The 19,497-nt window shown below is 52.0% G+C and overlaps 1 protein-coding gene across 7 annotated transcripts in view; it reads left to right on the top strand.

Moving 5' to 3' along the window:
- The window catches only part of LOC101022794 (janus kinase and microtubule-interacting protein 1), a 303,218-nt gene that overhangs the window by 176,427 nt on the left and 107,294 nt on the right, over positions 1–19,497 (top strand). For 4 of the 7 annotated variants that reach the window (XM_021938223.2, XM_031664733.1, XM_021938222.2 and 1 more), the window contains exons 1-4: positions 1,732–3,990; positions 8,117–8,518; positions 14,382–14,520; positions 18,138–18,677. In XM_021938223.2, coding sequence (XP_021793915.2) covers positions 8,232–8,518; positions 14,382–14,520; positions 18,138–18,677 — 966 coding nt within the window. In that variant the 5' untranslated portion in view covers positions 1,732–3,990; positions 8,117–8,231. The other 3 variants (XM_021938227.2, XM_021938221.2, XM_031664734.1) reach the window with 3 other exon arrangements.

The raw sequence follows: 19,497 nt of genomic DNA, 5'->3' as shown, positions 1-19,497 counted from the left end.
CCTTGATCTTTGGTGCACACATCATGCCCCCGTCTCTCGGTGGGAGCCACTGACCACGACCACTGGCTGGGCCTTCCTCTGTTTATACTGGCCTGCCCACGTTCTGTGTGAAGTCCACATCACAGCACCAAAAAGACCTGTCCAGAGTGTCAGTCTCCCCTGTCTGAGATAGCCGCATGTTTGGGGAGGGGGTCGGGATAACCCACCCTGAGTGTGGAAGGCCCCAGGATGCGTTTCCCAGGGGAGATCAGTCCCTAAGGCCTGTTTACTTCCCATTTCTCTTTCCCAACCCAACAACTCAGTGTCATTATTCTTGTAAAATGCTGTCATTGAGTTCCATACTACATATCTTACATCTGTTTTCTTTTCTTTTTCTTCTCTTTTCCTCATTTTCTTTTGGTATTATTTTATAGTTTTTGTTCCTTTTTTTGTTTTTCTCACTAGCATTCATTCTGTGGCCTTGATGACTTCAGTGAGCCGAGACCTCGGGTTGGTATCCTTTCCTTTTCGCAGATGAAAATGATGATTTTCTAAAACGGGAGGAGTCCTCCCAGTCCCTGACGGTCCCGTTCCTTGAGAGATGAGGCACTGTGGAAGGTGGCGTTGTGCTGGACGCCTCAGCTCATGGGGCTGGGTCACCGGGGGAGACCCGCCCTGAGGAGGGGCATCAGGGAGGCTCACTGTGAAGAAGATTCTCCTCTGTGGAGTTTCATCCACAAAGGGGGACTCTGTTTTATTCTAAAGGTTCTCTCCAGTTTGGCTTCAGTCCCTGGTGCTCTCAGTTGCCGTGTGGACCAGTAAGTCCTCTGTAGAGTCCAGAGTCTTTGGCTTCCAGGTTCAAGGGCTGCAGGAGCAGGAGGTTGCTGGACAAACGGCTCATGGGCCCAGACTGCTACTTACGTGCAAAGTGCCCCAGGGTGCCCATGTAAGAAGCCTCCCAGCTCCCTCTCACCCCTGTCCTGTGCTGGGTTTTGACACCTGTGCCGTGCTCAGGGACCTCTGGAACAAGGCCACCTCAGCATCTGGTCCTCCTCTGACCACTGAGCTCTGTGTGTCCCCAGGACCCAGCTCCCACCCTAGACACCTGGACCCTTGCACATTCTCCCTGAGAGTGACCATTTCAGAGCCAGGGGCTGCCAGGACCCATAGACTCTAGAGTTCTGTCTTTGAATCCAGCCCAGGCTGAGGGCCCCCTGGGTTCCGGGGATACCTACAGCACCCACCAGGTAGCTACCTGGACCCCTTGGGCTGAGCTCCGAGGCCAGGGCCCTGCCTGATGTCCTCATGGGCGTCCCTGAGGCTGACCCCAGTCCACAAAGACTTTGGTCTGGTACCTTCTGTACCCAAGTGTCTGGGACAGTGCTGGACACATGGTCGATATTCATTCGATGTTTATGGACTGAGTAAGGGAAGGATCTCAGGTCTTAGAGGACAGCTGACACTCAGTCCCATCTGATCAGAGGTGGGGGTGGCCACAGGGGGTGGGTGGGTGTTAGGGGATGGGTGATCTGATCCTGCTGCTGCTGCTGCTGCTTCTCCTGGGTTGTGGGGGAAGGTCCCTCAGGGCTCAGCTGGGGTGTTCATGATAGCAGTGGGGGGAGGGGGCAGATAAAGCCAAGGGATGCTCCAGTCATTTTAACCCTTGGTTCTTGTGTTGTTTCAAATTATGTTTTAATCTTTCAGGATAGAAAAAGAGTTTATGGAATAAACTGAGTCGCTGCGGCAACCCCAACCCCACTCAAACCAAATTCAACAGCGAAACAAGCTATTCAAAGTCCAGAGACTGCAAACAGAATTTATGTATATTTGACAATAGCTTTAAGAGGAAGCCTTTGGACACGTGGCTGGGTCCTGGCCAGCCCAAGCCGTAAGGACTCTGCAGGGACGATGGGGATTTTGTCAAACTTGGAGCCACATCCATGTCCCAGCTCTGGCACCTTGAAGGCCCAAGGGGGCAGAGACCTGAATGCCAGGAAACTAAGTGCAATTACCAGAAACCAAGGGATCGGCAGCCACTGCACTGTCTGGGGACAGGCCCGAGTCCTCATCCCCACGCTAGATGCCTCCCCAGGCCACAGTGTGCGTGTCCAGCTGGACCCGGGTGGGTGCCGTCTCTGCCCTGTGTACATAAATCTCCACGAACCGTGCTGTGTTCGTCCCAGAGTTTGTCTGCCGGAGCGACTTGCAAGTGTCCTTGTAATGTGAATCCCAGTTCAAGTCCTGCTCAGCAAAACCTCTGAATCTGTTCACAGCTTGATTCAGCAGCTGGCAGCCAGAGAGACAGGGCAGGACTCTGATGAGGGGCTGGAGCCTTGCCCATCATGGCGGAGCTGACCCCAGGGACCTCAGATTTCCGAGGGGAGGCCGAAGACTCTGTCACTCTTGTGGGTGTGACACGGCAAAAGTCTCAGAGCATGACTGTCCCTGGGACCAGGTGGACTGAGGACTGATAGAGCAGACATGACCACCAACCAGGCCACACTCGGGCCTGTGTTGCATCTCGGTGGTAATTTGCAAGGGGCTGCCAAGGAGGAGACGCTGGAGCACCTGCAGGAACTAGGTTATTTCCACAGCGGCCCCGAGACCAGGTCCTGCTGTCACCACTGTGGGGAGGAAGTGAGCTCTTCCTGCCTTGGGAGGCCACCCCTGGATGGAGCCAGGAGAGCTGTCAGGGTGTTGGAGGCCTCCCTGGAGAGGAGATGGAGTGGGGCAGCTACAGAGAGTCAGACACCAGCTGAGGATGGTCAGCCCAGGAGGAAATTCCCCAAGTTCCTTTCCGATGATGTTCCTGTTGTTATTCTAGGCTGGGTGGGGTGGGGGCATCTCCAGAAGAAGCCACCTGCTCACAGGATGCCTCTCCCAAACTTCTGCACGGGAAGACGTTTGGAATTAGAATAGATGAAGTGAAACAGAAGGCTGAATGTGACGAGGAGGCTGGCTGTGTCTGCATGGGAAAAGCCGGCTGAAGGCCAGGCCGGGTCATCCTCAGCTGGTTGCAGGTGGACGGGCTCAGGCCCTGCTCATCAGGTGGAAGGAGCGGGTCTGTGGTCTCTGGTGAGAAGGACCTTTGGACAAAAGGGAAATGACTGAAATTTAGGCGGTTGAGGGAACTCATGGGGTGAGGGCGACAGAAGAGCTAGAAGTTCTCAGAAGACCAGATCCACGGATGGAGAAGGACATGGTGCCCTGCACAGAAAGGGCCCTGCTAGCCGGGGAGGGCTGCACACACCACATCCCAGGATCCATCTCTAAGCAGAAATGCACCAGGATGGCCCAGCATTACTCATTCTCTTTTGAAATCAAAACCCCAAAGCACCCACTAGCTCAGCCTCCGTAACTTACCAACACTTGGTGAAATACGAACAAACCGATGTCGGTTGAAAACACAGGCATCCTAGCAGCCCAGGGGGCGATGGGAGAGTGGGATCGCACAGTGAGTGAAAACAAAGGCACATCTACTGTTTCCGGCCGGGAAGCACAGGATGCATTGCTGTGCTAACTTCTGCGGGCAGAAGTCTAGGGGCACCCATGGGTCTCTGGAATGTCGGTCCAGCACTCTTGCAGCCACTGCAGGAGTGCGGTCCTCACGCCTGACTGTCCCCATCCTTCAGTGGGTGAAGGGCAGTGTCTGTGTCTGCTGGGCTCTCCCACTGAGATCATGTGACCGAAATGGCCTTGGCTTTGAAGTCAGACCCATTTGTCCCTGCCAGCCTGGCCTCTTCCTGCTGCAGACACTGGCAATGTCCTTGCCGCTCTGAGGAATGGTGGTGATAGTTCCCATGTGAGGCCTTGGGAGAGGTCTGAGCTGGAGGGTTAGACCCGCAGGCTCCCGCAGGCCACCGTGGCTGCTGGTGGGAGACATAGCATCCTCTGTTCTCTCCTTGGGAGTTGTCCTCAGAGGAGTCCATACAGCCGGCCCGGGGCCAGGACCCGTTCTCTTTGGCCCTCCAGGAGGCGGTGCAGGATGAAGCATGAGGCTCACACTGGCAGGTATGGGGGTTTCCCTGCATAGAAATCCAGAGTCCCTATTAGGAACCAGTATTTCTTGTCACAGTCCCAGCCATGGCTTCCCGGCTCCCTGCTAGGCACAGTCCTGGCTGCTAGGACCCCAGTGTTCAGGAAGCCTCAGAGCTGTGCTGTGCCCCAGTGCCCTCACCCCTCATCCACAGCCCTGTGCACAGGTCAGGCACATCTGCCAGGGCTTTGGATGTTGTTGTCTAGTAACACGTATGGGGTTTCCAGGGCAGCAGAGTTACAAAGTCTGGGGAACCCAAGGTCACTTCCTCAGGTAGAAAGGAGAAGTGTGGCTCCACACTTTAGCATAGCCCTCCCCACGGGTCAGCTGGGAGGTTCAGCGGAGAGCCAGCCCCGAATGTTCCTGGTACAGAAATGTCCACGGTGCAAACACAGGTTTCCACTTCACTCTCTTAACCTCAATCCTCTGTAGGCCAAAGGCGACCAGGGAGGAGCTGGGGCAGAGAAGTCAAGGGGTCAGACTGCGTTCTGTCACCGCCACTCTGGCTGCCTCCTGCGGGCTGAGGTGCCAAGGCCGGGACTGAGGCCGGGAGACCAGTTATGCAGGGACAAGCCAGGCTGATTTGTCCAGGATGGCGGGGGTTCTGGGAACACAGGACTTCCTGTTTTAAAATGGAGGAGGTTCTGGGCAAACTGGGAGGTCATTACCCCACGGGTGTGAGGCTTTTCTCACCGAACCCCACTTCCCTTCCGGGTCTGCAGCTGGCTGCAGGTGTTTTGGCTAAAGCGCAGTGCCTGTGCCGAGCAACTTAGGTGAAACGGGCTTTGTATTTCACACGGATGCCCTGAGAGCCAGCTCACGCTCAAGGGTGTGAAATCCTACACAGCCTGCCCCCAGTTTGGTGCTGGGCCCTGAGGGGAGGGGAGGAATACAAACGTGTGGGCGGGCTGGCGTCTCCCCCAGTCAGGGGCAAGGCTCACCCTGGCTGGTTGCATGCCCCGCTTTAGCTCTGGCTTCCCCATCCTTCCCAAGCAAATTCAACATCTGCTCCCATCCGCTGCTCCTTTATCCGCCGGGAGCATCCAGGACTGTGGCCCCCATGTCTTCCTCGCCGGCTGTAACCCCTCTGTAACCAGTAGCAATCCTGCCTGACACCCCCAGGACAAACAGTGGCCAGTTTGATCTTTGGTTATTTTCTCACATTTAAACAGGGTTTGCCAGGGCTCTGCCAAATTGGGTGGGAAATGGCAAACATGCCGTTGTGGGGTCCTCTTCCCTCCCGCCCCGCCTGGTTGTCTGGACTCCTAGGGCCTTCTGTAGGGACTCTTGAGGCCTTCTGTAGGCCCTTCTCTACGCCCCAGATTCCGGCTCTGAAGTAGGGTGGAGTCCAGGTCTTCACACGGCCAGACCTCCTTATTTCCCTCCCAGCTTCCCCCCAACTCTCAGGGGCTGTTGTTCCAGTAGAAACAAGGACTCTTGATTTCTTCCAAAGCCTGTGTTCTCCCTGTTACCACCCTCAGTCTCAGGGAACCTCCCCAAGGATCCCAAGGGGTCAGAACCCCATCCTTACATCTGCACATCAACCTGTCCCCTTCTCCTGCCCAGGCCCTGTCACTTCTGAGGGGCCTGCAGGCTCAGATCTCCACCCCAGGCTACCACAGAGGTTGGTAAACCATAGGCAGGCCACGATTTTCTCTGTTTGACCTTCTTCTTCCCCCAAGAGCCTCCGTCACTTACCTAAAAAACCTGAGAACACTTCCCTGGAGAGTCCCCGCCTGCTTCGCTGTCCTTAGGCGAGAAGGAAGGACGTGCCCTCCCTCAGGGCTGCTCCCAAGGAAGGGCTGGAACACCTCCTCCTCCTTGGTGGGCCTGGGGTAATTTTTCAGTCTCTTGCTGCTGCCTTCAGCTGTCACTCAATCCTCCTGCTCTGCATTGGCTCCTCCTGGCTGATGTTCCTCGGGGCTCATGGTGCAGTGCAGATACAGGACCGACCACCACCCCCCGCCACCTCCCCAGAGCTCAGTTAGTCATCGCCACAGCGGGGAGCGGGGACTGCTGTCAGTTTCATCTTGCAGGGGGCCAAATCACTTGCCTAGGATCATGTGGCAAGCAGGCTTGAAAGCTGGACACGGCTGGACAGTGTTGCGTCTGGCCCCCACCCAGCAGACAGCATGCTGTATTTAGTGTGTGCCGGGTGCTCTGCTGAGGGCTTTGCAGGGATTGACTTATTTATTCCTCAACAGCTCTTCACTTAGGCATGATTTTTACCCTCCTTTTTTCTTTGAGAAGTTAAGTAATTTGTCCAAAATCACATCTGAGAAGCGATGGAGACAGGCCTGGAACCTAGGCAGCCTGGTCCCAGCGCCTGGGATCTGAGTGGCTCCACTGCACCCCCGCCCCCCGCCTCTGACCGCCCCAGGTCCACTGAAACCCCTTGTGGCCACCAAGACATTGGCCACTGTTGGGAAAATATGATTAAAGACAAAAGCTTCTCCCAGCGCAGAAAACCTCATCACAAAGAAAAGAAAAAAAAAAAGGTTTTATTATTGGATAAGCATTAAACCAAGATATGAGATGCATTACAGGCAACCCACTGAGAGATTGCAAAGACAGAAAGAAGTTTCAACCTTTTGTATAGCCAGGTAGGCACAATGCGTGCACACATTCTCTCACCCTCATCCCTACGGAAAAGGACTTGATAGCGTCATTGCTTCACGTGGTTCATCCTAAACTCACCTGGCAACTAGGGCAACCCTCTGTGTTCATTAATTTGTTTATACAAAGGGAAAAAAAACGTCTCCTGCACCTGGGTTCCACCCTTCTGTCACTTCCTGTGACAGGTTTTGCATTTTGGAGCCAGGCGCCTGGCCAATTAGGCTCCTTCCTCCCACTGAACACTAGGGGCGCTGTTTTCCTTGGAATTTACATCCCAAAGAGGCGGTGCCCAGGTCCTTCAGGAAAACATTCCCGGGTCATACAGCTGGCAAAAGGCTTATTTCGCTTTAAAAAGGATTTACACATATTTCAAAGAGACAAAGAAAGAACTTACAAATTTTCTAAAGTAAATGCTCTAAGAAAAGGGAGGGGGGACGTTTCTTATTTTTAACAGGGAGATGGAAGCCTCTTATTTTCTGTTTGTCTGCCTCCATCTTGCTCCTGCCAACCTGGAGTGCTCGATCCTCAAAACGACATTTGACCAGGCACCTCCCTTCTCCCAGGGGCCCACAGAAACGCCAGAGTCCTTGAGTGCCTGTAAGAGGATGGCACCCAGCCTCCTCTGTCCTCACTCTCCACTTCCTCCTTCTGTGTGTCCACTGGGCCAGCTCAGTCTGGTCCTCCCGTTCCCTTCACCTGTCCTGCCTCTCTGTGCGGGGCAGTGGCCTGAGGATGCTCCCCACCTGGGGGAGTCCCCTCCCCACCTCTCTCTGCTGTAATCCCCCATTCCTCCTACGATCTCTTCAGCCTGGAGCTCCCTCCCCCTCCTCCGGGTGCCCAAAGGATGCATTTGCTCCTGTTTTGGGGTCTTGTTGCTCACCTATTACCGTATCTCCTGTGTCAGAACGCACACTCTCTAGTGTGGGAGTCAGATCCATATTTGAATCCTGACTCTGCTACCTCCCATCCCACCTGTGAGGCCCAGATAAGCTCCTTCACCTTGCAGAGCCTCCATCGGACCATCTGTATAATGGTCATGTTAACGCCTACCTCATAGGGTCACCGGGAGAATTGGACTGGGTAAGGCAAGAGAGGCCCCCGCCCCTGGTGCAGACGGCACCCAGGGCAGCATAAATTTCCCATCCTCTTCCCCTAGCAAACTCTAGGTCCTTGAAAAGTATGTGCTGTACTCAGAGAGGAGGTGTGGAACTTTATTCATTATGTGGTAAAAAGATGAGCTTGATTGACTACTGGGCGTCTCCAACATCTGATGGCCTTACCTGGAGATCTTACTTTTCCTCTCTGTGTTCATCACTAGGCATTTCATCCCATGTGATTTTTCTGCAACTTTTTCTTGCTTCGCGTGAGTTCTGGCATGCTGACTTGTAAAATGAGAGGCTTTCATTCATATTGTATGATGCTTGTGCAGATGAAACCCAAGTCACCCACTCATGAATAATCCACCTGTTCTTGCCCTTCTCAAAGGATATTCTCCTGAACAATCTGAAGTCACAACCACCACCTTGAAATCTCCAGGAAGTCAATGTTGCAAACTCACTTAATTTTATTATTAAGTCTTGCCCCATGAAATATTTGTGAGATGGAGCCAACAGCTAAGGGACGGACTGAGAAGAGTTTCAGCTATGTCATCAGAGCCCCCAGCAGTGAGGGGTTCGACATAATGAACGTTGATGTGAAGATTGACACATCCTGGATATTCCAGGACATGGAAGATAGTGCTGAGGAGCAGGCAGGTCTTCAGGAAGAAGCAGCTGGTCACCCAGACGTGGATACGGGGGCCCTCAGGAGGCAGCTGGAGTCCTCCCAGCAGAAGCTGTCAGCAGCGGTGGACAAGTACGTGACATCAGAGTCCGGGCTGAGAAGCAGGTAGCGATGCCGTTTTGATCTCTCTGTGTGTATTTCACAAACCCCAGGGCCATCAGAGTGTGTCACCATGGTGTGTTGAATCACACCACGCAGTTGGGGAAACCGCCTCTCCACGGGCACGTAACCTGCCCACGCAGTCACTTGCCTTCTGCTTCTCCCGCCCTCCTTCTTCGGCTCTGTACCTGCAGGCGAGGCTGCCTGGGCTCCTCTGCTCAAAAGCTTCCATGGAGGTGCAGCCAACGGGAGGCCCTGAAATGGAGGGAGGCGGGGAGAAGCCAGGTCCTTTCCCTCTCTTCTGCTCTGGGTGACTGTTCCATGAAAGGGCCATATGTACAAAGTGACCCAGAAGGACAGAAGGAACGGAGAAACCAAAGAAAGAGGCAGACAAATCCAGTTGGTCGGTTTGGGGTGATTTTTTTCGGGGAACTGGCAGACAGAAGCATGATTTTAGGCAGCTGCCAGACAAATAGATGTCCATGCAGCAAACCTTCCACCCCCAACCCAGGGCTTATATCCTGGGGAAAAAGCGTATGTGCTCTGGAAGGCTTGCATAGGTGGCTACAGGAATCACAGCCTGTGGTTTCTGCAACAACAGGGGTTGTTTTGGAGGAAACTCACAATGAATAGGTGTTTCTCCGTAAAGAGAACTACATCAAGTCCACATCTTGGAGGCATTCGTGGACTCAGGGTTAGTCAAGAGTCACGTGCTGGATTAGCATTTAAAATAAAGTCGCTCTTGTTCCCACAGTGACATCTCCCACTGTGGCTGTAACTCAGACGTGCTCTCGGCTTCCTCTGTGGTCCCAGCTCCCACTAGGTGGCCTGGCTGCTCCGCCCTGCCCTGGTAACAGCATCTCTTCCTTGTGTGACCGTCCAGCCCCCAGGGCAGAGGTGGCTTCCGGCAGTTGCTAATCCAGGCTGCTTGTCATCTCTGTCTGGCCTTTGGACTCTGCTGTCATCTTTGAAATAGGTTCTCTGCATTCATTTCTCTCTGTAGAACTTCCTGGTGTGGGCTCTGTTTGCCTGATGGAGTTGACCTGGTCTCAAGGTGGAGCATTTGAATCCAGGTCTTTCTCTAAAGCCCATCCTGTTTCCTGACGATGTCTTGACACCCAGACTGGCAGAACGAGGTTAGGCCTTGCATGTAGATCAGAGACACCCAGCATGGAAGCACAGTGCAGTGGTGGCGGGGATCGATTCTGACAGGCTACTCATATCCCAGCAGCCACGTGCCTTGGATTTTTGTAGGACTTCCCCATTTTCTTGTACTTGCCTTTGTTTCAGTAAAGGCAGGCCATTGAATGTGGATGCACATGTGATTCACTTTTCTTCCCTTTAATGAAATTTTATGCATGAAGAAATTCACAAATCAGAGAAATTCTTCCGTTACTCTATGTGATTGCCCATTCTTTCATTCATTCAGCAATGCACTTACCCTCCAAGAGTCATACACTAAGTTATGTTAGTTTGCCTGGGTTGCCATGACAAAGCACAGTAAGGCCTCGCTGAATTTTGTCCATAGGTTCTTGGAAACTGTGACTAAGTGAACCAACATACAACAAAACCAATTTGTTTTTGTTTATTATTTTGCTTTGGTTTGAGATAGAATCTTACTCTGTTACCCAGGTTGGAATGCAATGGCATAATCTTGGCTCACTACAACCTCCACCTCCTGGGTTTAAGTGATTCTCCTGCCTCAGCCTCCCGAGTAGCTGGGACTACAGGGGCCCATCACCACGCCAGGCTAATTTTTGTATTTTTAGTAGAGACAGGGTTTCACCATGTTGCCCAGGCTGATCTCGAACTCCTGACCTCAAGGGATCTGCCCGCCTTGGCCTCCCAAAGTGTTGGGATTATAGACGTGAGCCACCACGCCCCGCCACAAAAGTAATTTGACCATAGACTAATTGATACAAATAAGAGTTAAGCTCCTACAGCATATTTCAGGTCACAACAACATCACCAAACTTTCAAATAAAGACCCCAACCACTTCTAATGTTAAACATTGAAATAAATGTGAAAGACTCAAACAAATTTAAATTTAAGAAAGACTCAAAAAAAAAACACAAGTAAGATGATTATTTACCGAGTTGTTCCAGTTCAGGGCCACAGGTGGCTGGGGCCTCTCCCGGCAGCTCAGGGTGCAAGGCCTGGACAGGACACTCACACCCACGCGCACACTCACGCAGGCTGGGACTGTGTCGACAGGCCAGCTCACCTAATGTGCAGTTTTGGGCTGTGGGAAGAAACCAGGGTACCCTGAGAAAGCCCACGCAGACATGGGGAGAATGGGCCAACTCCACATAGACAGTGGCCCTGGCTGAGAATCTTTTTTTTTTTTCTCATCAGCATTATAATGAAATGACATTATTTGCAGACCTGGGTGACTTAACAAAAATTTATTTTCTCACATTTCTGGAGCCCAAAAGCCCAAGCTCGAGGGGTGGGCAGGGTTGGTTTCTCCTGAGGCCTCACTCCGTGGCTTGTGGACTCCACCTTCTCCCTGTGTGGTCATATGGGCACCCCTCTGTGTGTGTCTGTGTCCTCATCTCCTCCTCCTACAAGGACCCCAGTCGGGTTGAATCTGGGCCCACGCTCATGACTTTCTTTCAACTTAATTGCCTCTTTGAAAAGGCTTATCTCCAAATATAATCACATTCTAAGGAACTTGGGGGTTAGGCCTTCAACACAGGAACTCTGCGGGGATGCACTGAGCCCATATCAGAAGTCCTGGGTGCTGAGAGCTGGGAAAGGCAGGGCCCTGGCCCGAGAGACTAGCAGCATAGGCCCATACAGGTTGTACATTCGAATCTTCTAGAAAGGTTGGTGGTGGAAACCAGAAGATCAATGGACCCCAGGAAGACAGGCAGGGAACCTCAGCCAAAGGAGACCCCTCCACGGGAGGGGGAGACAGAGTGCCCAGGGGGACACCATGAGCCGTGGGGAGGAGGGGCCTCTGACCGGGCCTGTGGGGGAATGAGGCTCATCCTCTGGTCTCTTCAAAGATGAGGTACACCATCTTGCAGGAGAGGGCCAGGGGAGGAGAAAAGGGAGCTGGCACAGGGCTAAGCCCTCCCGTACTTGCCCCATCTTGGCTCTCTTAGACCCTGCGATGCATAGAGTGACATCAGCGCCTTTAACAGATGAGTAAACTGAGGCTGAGGGATGAAATACTAAGTGATTCAGGGCTGCCGAAAGCTGAGGCCAGGGTCTGAAAGCATGATTCTGAGCACGGATTTCAGACGAATGTCACAATGTGTTTGGGTTTAGCGGGGGAAGGCCAGGTAGTATGTCTTGGATTCGCTTTAAATAAAGAGTTGAAGCACAGAAGTATTTCTTCTCAAAATAATATAACAGCTTTGTTAGAAATGTGAAGAAATCCCACTCCCATCTTCATAACACTATCATGTTGCATATTTATTCCTCGCCTACATGCAGTAAAATTAATAACAGCTAAGTACTTACCAAGTACTTGTTCAGTACCAAGCCACTGTTCACAGGCTTGACAAGTATTAACATAATTAATCCTTAAAATGATACGAGGCCAGCACGGTGCCTGTAATCCCAGCACTTTGGGAGGCCCAGGCGGGCAGATCACCTGAGGTCGGGAGTTCAAGACCAGCCTGACCAACATGGAGAAATCCTGTCTCTACTAAAAATACCAAATTAGCTGGGTGTGGTGGTGCATGCCTGTAATCCCAGCTACTCAGGAGGCTGAGGCAGGAGAATCACCTGAACCTGGGAAGTGGAGGTTGCGGTGAGCCAAGATCGTGCCATTATACTCTAGCCTGGGCAACAAGAGCGAAACTCCATCTCAAAAAAACAAAACAAACAAACAAAAAAACCTAAAAACACAGTAAAAGTATCATCCACATTTGTCATTGGTTTAATCGGGGAACAGTGATACTTCACTGTCAATGTCATATTTGTGAGTGTATTAGCTTCCCACAGTTGCTGTAACACGTCACCACAAGCTTGGTGGCCAGAAGTGGGAATCAGTCTTCCTGAGCTAGTCGAGCTGTGGGTGGAGCCAAGCCCTCTCCGAGGCTGGAGGGGAAATCCATTTCCTGGTCTTCTCCAGGTCTAGAGCTGCATTCCTGGGCTCCCGGCCCTGCCTCCATCTTTGGAGCCAGCTGCATGCAATCCTGCATTGGTGGCCACACTGCCATCCCTAGACTCAACCCTCTTTGTCTCCCTCTCTCAAGGATACTTGTGATTGGTCTTAGAGACCAGCCGGTGAATCCGAGTCCGTATCCCCATCTCACCATCCTTGACTTAATCCTATCTGCAGTCTCTCTTGCATTTTAAGGTAACATTCATAGGTTCCAGGGATTAGGGCCTGGATAAACTTGGGGCCAAAATTTGCCCTGCCGAAGTGAAATTCGTCATTTTCTGCTTCGTTTAAGATTAGGAATTGTATCAGAATTAAATACTGTTCTCATAGTTATTGTTACAGACTGGTCTCAGAACTAGAAAGAAAGGCTTTTGTTTTTCCTAGCAAATCTCCCCATATCGTATAACGCATCGGAAAGCACTCAGCCTGACTGGCTAACTGGAGCTGCTCCTGTGGTCCAGTTTGGAAGGAGCTTGATTATGATCCTCACGAGAAAGCACGCTCTGGTCTGACACCCTTGAGACCTTTCCTCAGGGCATAAGAACTGGAATAGGAGAGGGACTCTTGGCCTTATCATTAATAATAATGCATCATGTAATTTAATCTTCATGAAAACCTACTGAACAAGGTTAATGACCTCTATAGATAAAGTTACGGAGGGTCATAGTGCTGAACTAGCCCTGCTAAGGCCCCATGGCTGGTGAATGGCAGAGCCGGCAGGCAAAGCTAGTTCTTCACCCAGGCCAGCAGTATCTGTCCCGGATGTGCAGGTGTCCAGCGAGGACTTGGGGAGGAGTGAGGATATGCAGAGCTTAGGCACAGAGGCTATGAATGCACCTTCACGTGTATCATGGTTTCTATTATAGAGGCAAGACTGACACATTAAGGGGACTTGGAAACTAGGCACAATGGGAGACAGGCCAGTCTTCTCAGTGCCTTCTCACCCTATGGGTCCAGGAGCCCAGGCTTTCTTTCTGGACTTTCTGCCCCCATCCTGCTTGTGTCTCCCTCCCACAGAGCTGCCATCAGGGTTCACATCCAGTCTGAGTTCACGTCTGCTTGTGACATATCTCCAGTGTGTTTGCAAGACCATGCAAAGCCTTCCTGTGACTTAGCCATTCCTAATAGACAGTTAAGCCACTTCCAGCTTCTCATCTGGAAGAGTAAGTAATGCAGAGATTTTTTTCAGTTGTAGAAATCTTTTTCTGAATTTCAATCATTCCTTAGGTTTATAAGAACGTAGCTAAAATGGGAGACAGCAGAGCAGAGGCTGACAATGCTAAGTCCGGAAGTAAGACCAACTAGATTCTATAATGCTGTGTGACTTTGGGCAAAAGTCTGCCCCCTCTGATCCTATTTCCTCCTGTGTGAAGTAGGGGTAGCAGAACCCACCTGCAGCTGGTAATGTGAGGATTCATTGAAACCACCAAGTTAAAGCTCTTAGCCTAAATGGCTCAAGCTCAGGCACTCTTAGTTGGCATTACCTGAATCTGCAATTACTGGCTTTAGTGTGAGGACATTGAAGATTTCTGATGCATGGTACCTAATTGTTCAAATAACGTATTTGAAGTATTGTAGATAATCTTTAGAACTATATGCATGAATATTATGCAAAACATAATTTTGCCAGAACATCGAATTGATCAAATGACAAAAACAATAATAATCATTTGGCCCCGGGGTCTGCAAAAGCCTTAGGCCATGTTGACTGCACCTGAGCAAGTGCCTCCCTGCTTTTCATGCTGCAGAATTCAGGAGCTGGAGCTGTCAGAGAGGAAACTCCTCCGGAAGGTGGACCAGCTGAGCACCCAAGTGGCTCAGGAGAGGAGCGCCTGGCTGCAGGCCCAGGAGAAGCTGGCAGCGCTGCAGGGGGAGCTGGCCAGCCAGGTACGTTTCCTTCTCCTTTCCAGTCCCTGTTTCCCGGACTGCAGAGCTGCTGGAACTCAGTATAGGGCGGGTCTGGGAGAGCCCAGTCAGGAGGGTTAGAGAGATCCTAAGTTCATGGTGCATGGTAGTGACTGCAGGGCCTGGGGCGTGCAGGGATGTGGGGGTGGGGGCTGTGATCTGTGGGGTATGCACACTTGCTGGAAGCTCTTGTGCCTGAGGACCTCAGCTCCAGGCCACAGTCTGAGGACAAGAGTTGGCTGATGCAGGGCTCCTGGGGTCTGGAGCTCCTATGCAGATGGGGGAGACTGATAAAAAACAAATAACTCTAAACCTGGATGTGGGGTGACATGGGGGAGTGTGGGAACCCCCCCGGCGTGTGTTCAGGGGGCTGGGGGAGTTGAGGAGAGCTACAGAGAGCTGAGGCCGTGTGAGTTGGGCCTTGTTGGGAAGGGCGTGTGAGGCGTGAGTGACAGCATGGGCCATAGCACAGAGGTGTGGGAGAACACAGAGGATATCACCCTGCTGGGGATGGAGTGGGTGAGTCGGAAAGTTCCAGAGGGGCCAGATGGCCACCTCCGCTGCATGGCCCAATTCTGAATACAATGGGGAACAAGCTTTAGGGGACTTAAGTAGGGAAGCCTCGGGGTCAGATGGTCATTTGGGGAATGGCATTCTCCCTGCATGGCAGAGAGAGATGGCGGAGGCAGGGGGAGAAGTTGGAGAGCTCCCTGGAGAACGAGTGAGCAGTTAAGGGTCGGGGGCTCTGGAGGCAGAGGCCTGGAGCCAAACCCTGGCTCTGCCACTCACTAGCTGTGTGACCTTGGGCAAGTGACTTAACCTCTCTGGGCCTCAGTTTCTTCATCTGTGAAGTGGGAATGATATAGTACCAACCCCCTCAGATTGTTGTGTGGGTTGAATTGATACATGTAAAACACTCCCAACAGTAGGTATTTAAATGACACTATCTGCTTTTATAATTATTATCCATTACTGAAATTTTCCAGGGGAAGGATGATGGGGCTGGAGGGTAGGCCATTTTTAGGAAAGGCTGCAGAGGCAAAAACCACAAAACTCCAAGGTAGCCGCATGCGGCGCCCAACAGTCCCTGGAGGCATCCTGTTCTAGCCTGCTGCTATTTAGAATGCAGCCAGGGATTTTCAAATTGCAGGTTGCAACCCATCTGTGGGAGGTGAGATCAATTCAATTCAGGGGCTCACAACTGACACTTAAAAATCAAATCAATAGAAACTAAGAGCCGGGCGCGGTGGCTCACGCCTGTAATCCCAGCACTTTGGGAGGCCGAGGCGGGCGGATCACAAGGTCAGGAGATCGAGACCATGGTGAAACCCCGTCTCTACTAAAAATAGAAAAAATTAGCCGGGCGCAGTGGCGGGCGCCTGTAGTCCCAGCTACTCGGGAGGCTGAGGCAGGAGAATGGCGTGAACCCGGGAGGCGGAGCTTGCAGTGAGCCGAGATTGCGCCACTGCACTCCAGCCTGGGCGACAGAGCAAGACTCCGTCTCAAAAAAAAAAAAAAAATAGAAACTAAGAAATGTAAAAGCACATCGCATGTGCTAGAGGGAGTACTGTTTTGAGAAACTTGTTTTGGCTGTACACAGGTGTGTATAATGGGCATGATGTTCATAGGTGTTTCATACATGTTTCTTACAGTGGGAAACTGTCAAAAAGCTGCAGAAGCACTTGGCATAGCTATTAGCGGAAATAGAATTGGACGTGGAAATAGAATTGGACGTGGAAATACAAGGATTCCAATTAAATTGAAAATAGTCCTTGAGATGCCAGAGAGATACCCTAGTGGAATTTTTTTTTCTCGTTATACTGAACTTCAGGTGCAGAAAATCGAGTTACTTCTCCTCCTTGGCTCATAGTACCTCCTCATTACCATCCTGAGGGGAGTTTTAACACAGGTAGAGTGGTGTTGAGTGGGACTCCTCCGCCACTGATGTGATGTCTCATGGAAAATGCTGTCATAAATACTTTTTGAGCTGTGCCCTATATGCCTATAGAATTTCCGAGGTGAATTGGACCCAGCCCTGTAATGATGTTCACAGTGTGATGAGGGGCAAAAGATGAGGGTGACAGCAAGTGACACTGTTAGGGAGTGAAAGGTACTGCAGGGACCAGCAGTTTCTACAAGAGAACACTAAACCCTCTTCTACATGCGTCGTCTTATTAAATCTGTCTCATGTGCTGTGTATGCTCCTGGGAAAGACTCATCACAAAACTCCATTTCCAGATGGGCGGCAGATGTTCAAAGTGATAGCAGAATTGCTTAGGATCTCTCAGTTGCCCCTTGGCTCAGCTGCCACCCAGCCCCCAACCCTCTAACCCTAAATCTCTCGCTGCAAACATTTGTATTTTGAAGCGAGTTTTGCAGGAGTGCATGAGCAAGTTTTCCATGCCCTTCTCACCGGTATGTACCAGATAGCAGTTCTGCTTTGTTGCTGTCAATGTTTCCAGTAAGCATTTGCATACGAAGATGCCTTGTTTCTGTAGTGAGCTGCGGTCATTCTGAAAGCTGTCAAAGGCAGACCATCCAGGCTCTGAAGTCCCTCCGCCGGGCACCATGCAAAGATCATTACAGAATACATGCCTTCAGGAAGACCGGGAGAATTCTCCTCCCAGGGAATCTGACCCCAACTTTTATCTGCCCCCACGTTCCCCAAAACTATCAAACAAAGCTTGTCTGAGCTGTTCCCAGGTTTCCTCTTTCACGTTTGCTCTTAGCTTGTTTGTTTTTGTTTTCCGGAAGATCCCTGGCAGAAGAGCAGCAGCAAGTGCTGGCAATTGAAAGATTAACATAGAGGCAGTTCTATCCCTTTGCTTGAGTTAATTCTGAAAAGTAGGCAACAGCTCTAATTTTCGCCGTGGGTGGTTCACCCCAGTCCAGCTCACGGCCCATGGGTGGGAAGAGGCAGATATGTTCCCTGGCCAGGCAGGTGGGCAGATGAAAGAAGAAAAGGCCTGAGTCAGGTACAGGGCGCTTGGCATCCTGGCCGCAGTGAATTTTAGCTGCATGATATGCAAGTCACTTCTGAGTATCCCTCAGGCTAGTAACATACCTCCCTTCAGGTGGAGTGTCCACAGTAATGACAGCTACTGTGGTACTGGTGTCCTGACTCACCTGCTGGAGCCAGCTGACCCTGGGTGGGCCAAGCATTGACCCTGTAGATAGGAAATGGGGATCTCTGGGCAGTTCTGGGATGGAAGTGGGGAAACCCGGGAGGCTCTGGAGCAGCTGTGTGCACTCAGGTGCGGATGTATTTAGTATCCGGACATCTCCAGCGGCCCTCAGGGTGTGCACTCGCTGATGGCCATCCTGCCACCTGCCCAGCTCCCTCCCAGGACTCAGGGAGCTCTTGAGGGTGCAGGGCCCAGACTAGGGTGGATGAGGTGAGGGAGACATTTGCCTCCGTGCAAAATTTAAAATGATGCAAAACAGTCAAAGAGATAATATTTTGATGCACTATTATAATGCACAAAATGCAAAAACGCACCATGCACAAAATACGGAAATGTTAAGTCAAGACAGAATCAATGTGAGCCATGGCGTGTCCTTCGGGCTTGCTGACGCCCTCATCCACCGCCAACTTGTAGATCCGGGAGAAGGAGAGCGTGGCCAGGCGGCAGCAGTGGCGGCTGCGGCGGTTGCAGGAGCGGTTGCGGCGCAAGGACGAGGCACTGGGGCAGCAGGCAGCGGCCCTGGAGCGCTGCCGGCGGACCCAGCGGCGCCAGCTAGGCCTGGTGCGCGAGCAGGAATGCGTCCTGCGGGCACAGGTGCAGCGGCTGGAGCTCGACGTGCGACGCCTCTGCGACGCCGCGGGCCTCCTGCTGGCCCAGCGGGACATCGCGGCCTCGGGCCTCCAGAGCACCCCCGAGGCGACCGCGGAACTGCGCGCCCTGCAGGCGAGGGCAGAGCGCAGCGAGCGCGAGCGAGAGGAGGCGGCGCGCAGGCTGCAGCAGCACAGGGCCACAGAGCGCCAGCTCCGCGGGCAGCTGGAGGAGCTGCGCTGCTTCATCTATGGGCTGAAACTGTCAGAGATCGGCCTGCAGTGCCAGGTGGAGGACCTCGCCCAGCAGAACCAGTGCCTGCGAGAGGAGCTGGGAGCCCAGGCCCCTGCTGGTCACTGCAGCCTGGTAAGTGGCAGCAACCCAGGGCAGGAGTGATCTTTTGCCTTTTTCTTTCTCCTCCAGCCACTTGGTCAAGTCTTGGACCCATTCATTTCGCGGGCTCCTCTTCATACACCCGTCCAACCCTGCCAGCCCTGTCCATCGTCCTTCACTGCATCTACTCACCTCCCCACCCCCTCTTCCATCTAACCTCACACACTCATTCAGTGCATGCCCACCTCACTACCCATCCACCAACCGTGTCCACCCACCTGTCCATCCTCAGATGCACACACTTGCCCATCATCCATCCATTCACCTATCCAACCACTCACCCACCTACCCACCATCATTTTCCCATTCATTCTAACAGCTGCTTGTCCACACAGCCACTTATGAGCGCACTTACTAAACCACTTGTTTTCCCATTGTTGAAATCTGTTTGGGCTTTTATTAAAAAAAAAAAAAAAAGTATCATAGATGGTGGCTTGTAAACAACAGAAACTTATTTTTCACACTTTTGGAGGCTGGAGGTCCAAGATCAAGGCACCAGCAGATTTGGTGTGGAGGAAGGGCCTTCTCACTGGGTCCTTACGGGGCAGGAGGGAGAGGGAAACTTCTGGGGTACTAATACCATCCATGAAGCCTCCACCCTCACAGCCTAATTACCTCCCAAAGACCCCACCACCTGACACTCTCACACTGAGGATTAGGATTTCATCATAAATTTGGTGGGGGGAACACAGCCATTCAGACCCTAGCACTCACCCTCCCACTTGTCTAGCCATATTCCACTATCTTCTCATTCACCACACCATCTGTTCATCTATCTACCCCTCTGGCCACT

The sequence above is a fragment of the Papio anubis genome, chromosome 3, assembly GCF_008728515.1.
Source record: "Papio anubis isolate 15944 chromosome 3, Panubis1.0, whole genome shotgun sequence".
NCBI classification, from domain to species: domain Eukaryota; kingdom Metazoa; phylum Chordata; class Mammalia; order Primates; family Cercopithecidae; genus Papio; species Papio anubis.
The sequence above is the reverse complement of the archived record's forward strand: the minus strand, read 5'-3'. Positions and strand labels throughout refer to the sequence as shown.